The 10,000-nt window shown below is 51.5% G+C and overlaps 1 protein-coding gene across 1 annotated transcript in view; it reads left to right on the forward strand.

Moving 5' to 3' along the window:
• LOC308330379 (E3 ubiquitin-protein ligase SH3RF3-like) overlaps positions 1-10,000 on the forward strand; it is a gene marked incomplete at its 3' end in the record, with an annotated part of 115,140 nt that overhangs the window by 92,173 nt on the left and 12,967 nt on the right. The window contains exons 6-9 of the mRNA XM_080785228.1: positions 1,198-1,368; positions 5,771-6,069; positions 6,638-6,647; positions 7,807-8,131. Coding sequence (XP_080641354.1) covers positions 1,198-1,368; positions 5,771-6,069; positions 6,638-6,647; positions 7,807-8,131 — 805 coding nt within the window. The remainder of the gene's footprint in view (positions 1-1,197; positions 1,369-5,770; positions 6,070-6,637; positions 6,648-7,806; positions 8,132-10,000) is intronic.

Consider the following 10,000-nt stretch of genomic DNA (forward strand, 5'->3'; position numbering starts at 1 on the left):
CTTGAAAATGTGGCGCAAATCTTTGAGTTTGAATATATATATATATATATATATATATATATATATATATGTATATATTCTTTCACAGCAAACCCCTGGAACAACATATTTTCAGACGGGGGCCGGGAGCCAATTACATTATCATTTTTGGGGGTTAGGGTTAGGGTTAGGGTTACATGTCAAGGTGACATGAAATAGTTTGAAAACCACTGATAGAAACACATGAGGTTTTTCAGAAAACGGTCAGGATTTAGAAGGCATTTGTAGAATCGTCCTCAGGTCTAAATTGGTTAACAAGGGCCCTGTTGAGGCTGAGTGGTATTTTATCCTTATCTGTTCTGTCTTCTAACGTGTTGTGCTTGGGCGTTGTTTATTCCTTCTTCAGCTACCTGGCGCTGTACGCCTATAAACATGTGTTGTTGCTGGGATGTTGTTTATTCCTTCTTCAGCTACCTGGCGCTGTAGGCCTATAAACATGTGTTGTTGCTGGGATGTTGTTTCCTTTCCTTCAGCTACCTGGCGCTGTACGCCTATAAACATGTGTTGTTGCTGGGATGTTGTTTATTCCTTCAGCTACCTGGCGCTGTAGGCCTATAAACATGTGTTGTTGCTGGGATGTTGTTTCCTTTCCTTCAGCTACCTGGCTCTGTACGCCTATAAACATGTGTTGTTGCTGGGATGTTGTTTCCTTTTCTTCAGCTACCTGGCGCTGTACGCCTATAAACATGTGTTGTTGCTGGGATGTTGTTTATTCCTTCAGCTACCTGGCACTGTAGGCCTATAAACATGTGTTGTTGCTGGGATGTTGTTTATTCCTTCAGCTACCTGGCGCTGTATGCCTATAAACATGTGTTGTTGCTGGGATGTTGTTTCCTTTCCTTCAGCTACCTGGCTCTGTACGCCTATAAACATGTGTTGTTGCTGGGATGTTGTTTATTCCTTCTTCAGCTACCTGACGCTGTAGGCCTATAAACATGTGTTGTTGCTGGGATGTTGTTTATTCCTTCTTCAGCTACCTGGCGCTGTAGGCCTATAAACATGTGTTGTTGCTGGGATGTTGTTTCCTTTCCTTCAGCTACCTGGTCCTGTACGCCTATAAACATGTGTTGTTGCTGGGATGTTGTTTATTTCTTCAGCTACCTGGCGCCGTAGGCCTATAAACATGTGTTGTTGCTGGGCGGTTGTTTATCCCTTCAGCTACCTGGCTCTGTACGCCTATAAGCCCCAGAAGGCGGACGAGCTGGAGCTGAGGAAAGGGGAGATGTACCGCGTGACGGAGAAGTGTCAGGACGGCTGGTTCAAAGGAACGTCGCTGAGGACCGCCGCCTCCGGCGTCTTCCCGGGGAACTACGTCACCCCGGTGTCCAGGTAGGAACTACGTCACCCCGGTGTCCAGGTAGGAACTACGTCACCCCGGTGTCCAGGTAGGAACTACGTCACCCCGGTGTCCAGGTAGGAACTACGTCACCCCGGTGTCCAGGTAGGAACTACGTCACCCCGGTGTCCAGGTAGGAACTACGTCACCCCGGTGTCCAGGTAGGAACTACGTCACCCCGGTGTCCAGGTAGGAACTACGTCACCCCGGTGTCCAGGTAGGAACTACGTCACCCCGGTGTCCAGGTAGGAACTACGTCACCCCGGTGTCCAGGTAGGAACTACGTCACCCCGGTGTCCAGGTAGGAACTACGTCACCCCGGTGTCCAGGTAGGAACTACGTCACCCCGGTGTCCAGGTAGGAACTACGTCACCCCGGTGTCCAGGTGAGGGTTGTTGGGTTTTTTGGCAGCACATTTTTCCTTTTTTAGTTTTAGTCACAGTCACAGTTTTCATTTAGTTGTAGTCACCTGGAATGTGTTAGTCTAGTTTTAGTCGACTAAATGTAATGCGATTTGACTCTAAATCAACTGTGTAGATTTAGTCGACTAAAATGTATTTTGGTGGGCCTTGATGTCGTCGTAATGGCGTAATTTTACACTTCACAACGCGTCGCAGCGCAGAGTTTGTAGATCTGCTATTTTCAGCATGCAACCAAGTGTAAAATGACTCGTACTGGATCTCTTGTCCACTAGTCCCTTCCTAACATTTTAGTCTAGTTTTTTTTTGTTGACGAAATTGTCAGTATATTTCAGTCTTAGTTTTAGTCATCGTAGCTTAGTTTTTAGTTAGTTTCAATTTAGTTTTCGTCATCCTTATATTCTGAATGAAATTCCCGTGGGAGCTACAAACCCAATTCCCTGCACCACAGAGGAGAGGAAGGGAGAAACTCATCAGGAGTTTTAACTAATATTAAAACTCCACGTTCCACTTTGCTCTACACTCTCTATGCAAACCACAGTCATCTTTGTGCGGAAGTGAACCTTTCAAGCCTGTTTTCTCAACTCGCTGTTTCTCTGCAAGACATTATACTCTATAAGACATTACTCTATATGTCAATTTGAAGCGATATGATTCCCTGCTTTCATATGACATGAAAAAAAGAGGGGGAGAGAGATGAGGTGGGGGAGAGAGATGAGGAGGGGGAGAGAGATGAGGAGGGGGAGAGATGAGGAGGGGGAGAGAGATGAGGAGGGGGAGAGAGATGAGGAGGGGGAGAGAGATGAGGAGGGGGAGAGAGATGAGGAGGGGGAGAGAGATGAGGAGGGGAGAGAGATGAGGAGGGGAGAGAGATGAGGAGGGGGAGAGAGATGAGGAGGGGGAGAGATGAGGAGGGGAGAGAGATGAGGAGGAGGGGGAGAGAGATGAGGAGGGGGAGAGAGATGAGGAGGGGGAGAGAGATGAGGAGGGGGAGAGAGATGAGGAGGGGGAGAGAGATGAGGAGGGGGAGAGAGATGAGGAGGGGGAGAGAGATGAGGAGGGAGAGAGAGATGAGGAGGGGGAGAGAGATGAGGAGGGGGAGAGAGATGAGGAGGGGGAGAGAGATGAGGAGGGGGAGAGAGATGAGGAGGGGAGAGAGATGAGGAGGGGAGAGAGATGAGGAGGGGGAGAGAGATGAGGAGGGGGAGAGATGAGGAGGGGAGAGAGATGAGGAGGAGGGGGAGAGAGATGAGGAGGGGGAGAGAGATGAGGAGGGGGAGAGAGATGAGGAGGGGGAGAGAGATGAGGAGGGGGAGAGAGATGAGGAGGGGGAGAGAGATGAGGAGGGGAGAGAGATGAGGAGGGGGAGAGAGATGAGGAGGGGGAGAGAGATGAGGAGGGGGAGAGGAGAGAGTGTCAGATGTCAATGGTTCTCACATCCAGCGGTTACGCAATCTGTGACGACGCCTCCTCGGTCGTATGCTGCGTGCGCGACGGTGTCGCGCACGCAGACAAAAACAACCGCTCTACAGTGTACTATACGAGCACATGTATACAGTGCATGTATTGGCGGAGGTTGTGAGCTTGTAGATCAGCTATTTTTGGCCATGCACGCAACACCAACGCCACGCGACTGAGTGAGTAGGAACGAGGCTGAGGCGAAGACAGGCAGACGGAGAGAAACAGGGAGAGGAGGGAGAGGAGGGAGAGGAGGGGAGGTAATCAGATGAGAGGCAATTTGTTATTTTTACGCAAGTGGACTCTCTCTCTCTCTCTCTCTCTCTCTCTCTCTCTCTCCCCCCTGTGTTATTTAGCTCTCTCTCTCTCTCTCAGGCTGTGTCTCCCCTCTCCTTTTTGTCTGCAGTGCAGCTCAGAAATCTCTCAATATGATAATGAGAGGCTGCCAAAGACAGCCGGACTGGCACGCACGCACGCACGCACGCACGCACGCACGCACGCACACACGCACGCACGCACGTACACACACACAGGTGGAAAAAGAGAGCTCGGACAGATAAAGGAGTAAGGTGCAGTGTGTCCGTGTGTGCATCTGTGCGTATGTCCATGCGTGCGTCTGTGCGTGCGTCTGTGCGTATGTCTGTGCGTATGTCCGTGCGTGCGCAAATTGTATGTGCGTGCACTTTCTTTAGAGTCATAATAATCGTGCAAGTAGTTTATATGTTCTGTTTTGGTCGCAAATGTACTCTTCATTCCACATGGGGATTATTCTTCTCCGTATAGCTTCCTTGCTTTAGTTCCAACACGCGCACGCACACACACACACACACACACGCACGCACACGCACACACTCCACCACGGCACGCACCGCCATAACTCTGCGCGAGCGTGACACGCGGGATATCGATATGAACGGCCATGAGAACGCGAGTGTAAACTGTATACCTCTGGAGTTGTGGCGTCGACAGGCAGGCAGCGCAGAGCTCACCGTTCTGCCATTCAGCAGTCTGTCTCTGCGCTGCTGACAGGAACATGAGTAGGGGAGCCGTCACAATGCCCCCCCCCCACAATGCCCCCCCCCCACACACACAATGCCCCCCCCCCCCCCACACACACACAGCCCCCCCCCCCCCCTCCCCCACACACACACAGCCCACCAGGAGATCATGTTTCTCACATCACTCGTTCTCCCAGAGAACCAACGGGACGCTCGTGGGCCGATGAAACTCACCACGGATCATTTATATATCGGTGCATTATGAGGAGAGGAACAAACAATATGAACTGCTTTAACGATACTAGCACGGCCGATTTGAGATTTTGAAGTGGATTTTCTTGAAAGTCTTGAGGAAGTTGCCCCATGCATGACTTTGTCTAAATATTTCGATTGAAATCATCTCTGTTTTTTTTTTTCTCCATCTGAAACGTTTTTTGTAAATATGATTTAGGCTGATACGGGGCGAGATAAGAATATTCAGAATTTTTCTTATTATTTGTTTTGGCTTTTGGCTTTTCTCTTGCCGTATGCTAACGCTCTGTGCAATTATTAGCTTGTCATTGACTCCCATGTTAGCGCGGCGGAAAGAATAACTCGTATCTCCTAATCCAGGGCGCTCTCCGTGGTGATGAACGGATCGATATGCTGGCGCTGCATTTCTGCTCCTCATCCGTCTCTCCCGCAAAATATGAACGCTTTTTGGATCATATATCGTATAAATTAAAACGATCGTCAATCGTCAATTTGTCAAGTCAACTTTTTTAGGAAAGTGTTTCCGGTTCATGGCTTTCAGAGTAAAAGCAATCAGACAACTCCGACACCCCAGAGCTCCTATTTTGAAGCACTTCCGGCACTAAATGTGTTTAAAATGTTCGCTCTGAAAGAACATATATTCAATTCTTGCACCACATTTTCACGATTTTTCAAAAATAGCAGACCTACAAGCTCGTAGCGCGGCAGCTGTTGAGGTTCTGAAGGGTCCTCGTGGTCTAGAGAGAGGATCCAGACCAGTAGAGGTTCTGAAGGGTCCTATGTGGTCTAGAGAGAGAGAGAGAGAGAGAGTGATGTAATGTGGAGTGATTTATCTACCGGGAGCATCGCAGATGACAGATGTGTCGGCATGAAGGTTATCTGTCATCAGCTCTGACACTGTGTGTGTGTGCGTGTGCGTGTGCGTGTGCGTGTGTGTGTGTGTGCGTGCGCGTGCGTGTGTGTGTGTGTGCGCGTGTGTGTGTGTGTGTGTGTGTGTGTGCGCGTGTGTGTGTGCGTGTGTGTGTGCGCGTGTGTGTGTGTGTGTGTGTGTGCGTGCGCGTGTGTGTGTGTGCGCGTGTGTGTGTGTGTGCGTGGCGTGCGGTGCTTTGGGCTTTCCTCTCGCTGCCACTGTTTGACTGCTCCTTCCCACCTGTCACTCACACTCTGTGATCTGTACTTAATACCTCTCACTCTCAGACTGTGGTCACTCATTCTGTATTTAGTCATGATCTCTCTCTCTCTCTCTCTCTCTCTCTCCCCTCTCACAGAGCTCCGTTCGTGATGGGTGCTCCTCGCGGCCTGGCGGTGGTAGGAGGGGGAGGAGGGGGAGGGGGAGGGGGCGGCGGCTCGGTGGCCCACAGGGCTTCGGCGCCCTCGTCTCCGTCGGGCTCCCCCGGCCCGGCGCCCCGCCCCTCGGCGCCGCTGGTCAACTCCAGCCCCGCCTCCCCCTGCACGCAGTCGGCCACCACGCAGCTGAAGAACTGCCTGCGCTCCTCCTCCTCCTCGTCCTCCTCGTCCTCCCCCGGACAGCAGACGGTCAGCCAGGCGCGCACCGCCATGCAGCTGGGTAAGCAGATGCTGCCAGATGGGGGCGGTATTGGGCATGTTCCCCAACACAGCTTCCATCTGGGATCTCTCAGGGAGTTCAGCTAACACCGAACCGCTCCGTACCGAACCAATCAGCGTGAGCTAAGGGGCGGGATATGTGCGAAACCGGATGTGAAGCTATATAGACACGTCAATATGATTGGTTGTGTTTGCACGCCCACACGGTGATAGACAGACGGTCCCATCCAATCATCTACCGAGTATCTTGAAAAAAAGGAACAGCCCCGTCATCGAATTTGCTTCCGCGATCCCAGATCCCAATAAGCTGTGAAACAAACATGTGTAGCAAGCTTCTTGGATCTGGCAGCGTCAGGTTATGTCAGGGGGTCCTCAACTGGAAATGCTGAAGGTCCACTAATAATTTGTGAAAAAGACTAAAGGTCCGGTCCCATGCGCTCTATGCCTGTTTAGTTCAGTCACACCAAGGCAAGCTCATACAAATGGGATCCCCTCCCAACCAACCAACGCTGGGGTGCAGAGTATGGAAATAAAATGTTTCACAAATATCCCCCTCCAAAGATTCACAGCAAATGAGAGGTATTGTGTTGAGGCACAAAGAACACTTTTATTTTGTCAAGTTGTGCCCGCTTAATAATAAGAGAAATACGGTAACCCCTTTAAGAGAAATAGCACATTGGTTACCAAGACTACCGGTAACTTTGCTAGTTGTCTTTTTTCTTAATTTAACAAAATGTATCACTATAGTGGCCTTCTGGAGTGAGTGTGGAACTATATAGTGGCCCTGTATTATTAGTTTTATACGTTTTAGGAGTGAGTCATTTTAGTGTGTAGATGCCTGTGACAGCCTGTCAGCAGTTCAGACAATGCTGCTCCGCTTGTGTAGGACAGAGAAACAGCCGAGGACAAAGCCTACGACAGCTCCCGACCTGACGGGATTTTTGTCCTGGCTCACGCTCAAGTTAAAAGTTTTTGTGGAAATGTTAAATGCCGAAAATTGCGGTAATTCCGGCGTGCATATCTTGGCGTCCGCTGCGTTGATGAATGAGGGCCTAAAGTGTCCACACGCACTCACATGCTTACACACACAAGTATACGCTCTGCCACATACACACATGCACACATGCACAGATACAGCGTTTACACATACACACGTACATGTCAGCTTATTATGCGGACATTGTTAGATACACACACACACACACACACACAGACACACACACACACACACACACACACAGACACACACACACACACACACACACACATCTTATCTACTTTTCCACATGCAGTCTTTTCATGGCTGAATGTGGCATCTCTCCATTTACTCTCTCTCTCTCTCTCTCTCTCTCTCTCTCTCTCTCTCTCTCTCTCTCTCTCTCTCTCTCTCTGTCTCTCCCTCTGTCTCTCTCTCTGTCTCTGTCTTTTCGTGAACATGATGGTGCTTAAAGTTCCTTCTGGGAGGCTATTGTGAAAGAACTGCCAAGAATAACACACACACACACACACACACACACACACACACACACACACACACACACACACACACACACAGCTGGTCTCCATTACAGAGTAGTAGATTGTGAGTGCAGTATTTAAGGTAGTTGGACTGTTTAGTCACTGTGTGCGTGTGTGTGCGTGCGTACGTGTGTGTGTGTGTGTGTGTGTGTGTGTGTGCGTATGCGTGTGTGTGTGTGTGTGCGTATGCGTGTGTGTGTGTGCGTGCGTGCGTGTGTAGTCCACAGCCCCCCGCCGGCAGCCCGGAGCGTCCCACCGCCGCCGTCTCGCCGCTGCGGCCCCAGAGCTCCTCCCCCTCGCGCTCCCCCGGCCAATCGGGTCGGCCGCTCTCCATGGTGTGTCCGGGCTCCTCCCCCTCCCCCTCCTCCTCCTCCCCCCTGGGCCCGTCGCCGCTCTCCTCGCCCGCCTCGCGGCCTTTCCTCACGCTGTCCTCGCCGCTCTCCTGCCTCTCCACGCCTCCCAACGCCAACGGGGAGACCTCCAACGCCAACCCGCCCTCGCCCGGACCCTCCCTGCGCGTCCTCCTCGCCCCCAAGGTGGAGAAGGTGAGTGAGTGTGGAACTATAGTGGCCCTCTGGAGTGAGTGTGGAACTATAGTGACTCTCTGGAGTGAGTGTGGAACTATAGAGGCCCTCTGGAGTGAGTGTGGAACTATAGTGGCCCTCTGGAGTGAGTGTGGAACTATAGTGGCCCTCTGGAGTGAGTGTGGAACTATAGTGGCCCTCTGGAGTGAGTGTGGAACTATAGTGGCCCTCTGGAGTGAGTGTGGAACTATAGTGGCCCTCTGGAGTGAGTGTGGAACTATAGTGGCCCTCTGGAGTGAGTGTGGAACTATAGTGGCCCTCTGGAGTGAGTGTGGAACTATAGTGGCCCTCTGGAGTGAGTGTGGAACTAGTGGCCCTCTGGAGTGAGTGTGGAACTATAGTGGCCCTCTGGAGTGAGTGTGGAACTAGTGGCCCTCTGGAGTGAGTGTGGAACTATAGTGGCCCTCTGGAGTGAGTGTGGAACTATAGTGGCCCTCTGGAGTGAGTGTGGAACTAGTGGCTCTCTGGAGTGAGTGTGGAACTATAGTGGCCCTCTGGAGTGAGTGTGGAACTATAGTGGCCCTCTGGAGTGATTGTGGAACTAGTGGCCCTCTGGAGTGAGTGTGGAACTGTAGTGGCCCTCTGGAGTGAGTGTGGAACTATAGTGGCCCTCTGGAGTGAGTGTGGAACTATAGTGGCCCTCTGGAGTGAGTGTGGAACTATAGTGGCCCTCTGGAGTGAGTGTGGAACTGTAGTGGCCCTCTGGAGTGAGTGTGGAACTATAGTGGCCCTCTGGAGTGAGTGTGGAACTGTAGTGGCCCTCTGGAGTGAGTGTGGAACTATAGTGGCCCTCTGGAGTGAGTGTGGAACTGTAGTGGCCCTCTGGAGTGAGTGTGGAACTATAGTGGCCCTCTGGAGTGAGTGTGGAACTGTAGTGGCCCTCTGGAGTGAGTGTGGAACTATAGTGGCCCTCTGGAGTGAGTGTGGAACTATAGTGGCCCTCTGGAGTGAGTGTGGAACTATAGTGGCCCTCTGGAGTGAGTGTGGAACTATAGTGGCCCTCTGGAGTGAGTGTGGAACTAGTGGCCCTCTGGAGTGAGTGTGGAACTGTAGTGGCCCTCTGGAGTGAGTGTGGAACTATAGTGGCCCTCTGGAGTGAGTGTGGAACTATAGTGGCCCTCTGGAGTGAGTGTGGAACTATAGTGGCCCTCTGGAGTGAGTGTGGAACTGTAGTGGCCCTCTGGAGTGAGTGTGGAACTATAGTGGCCCTCTGGAGTGAGTGTGGAACTGTAGTGGCCCTCTGGAGTGAGTGTGGAACTATAGTGGCCCTCTGGAGTGAGTGTGGAACTGTAGTGGCCCTCTGGAGTGAGTGTGGAACTATAGTGGCCCTCTGGAGTGAGTGTGGAACTGTAGTGGCCCTCTGGAGTGAGTGTGGAACTATAGTGGCCCTCTGGAGTGAGTGTGGAACTATAGTGGCCCTCTGGAGTGAGTGTGGAACTATAGTGGCCCTCTGGAGTGAGTGTGGAACTATAGTGGCCCTCTGGAGTGAGTGTGGAACTATAGTGGCTCTCTGGAGTGAGGAACTATAGTGGCCCTCTGGAGTGAGTGTGGAACTATAGTGGCCCTCTGGAGTGAGTGTGGAACTATAGTGGCCCTCTGGAGTGAGTGTGGAACTATAGTGGCCCTCTGGAGTGAGTGTGGAACTATAGTGGCCCTCTGGAGTGAGTGTGGAACTATAGTGGCTCTCTGGAGTGAGGAACTATAGTGGCCCTCTGGAGTGAGTGTGGAACTATAGTGGTCCTCTGGAGTGAGTGTGGAACTATAGTGGTCCTCTGGAGTGAGTGTGGAACTATAGTGGCCCTCTGGAGTGAGTGTGGAACTATAGTGACC

Source organism: Protomyctophum bolini (assembly GCF_963924005.1).
Source record: "Protomyctophum bolini genome assembly, chromosome: 16".
NCBI lineage: Eukaryota > Metazoa > Chordata > Actinopteri > Myctophiformes > Myctophidae > Protomyctophum > Protomyctophum bolini.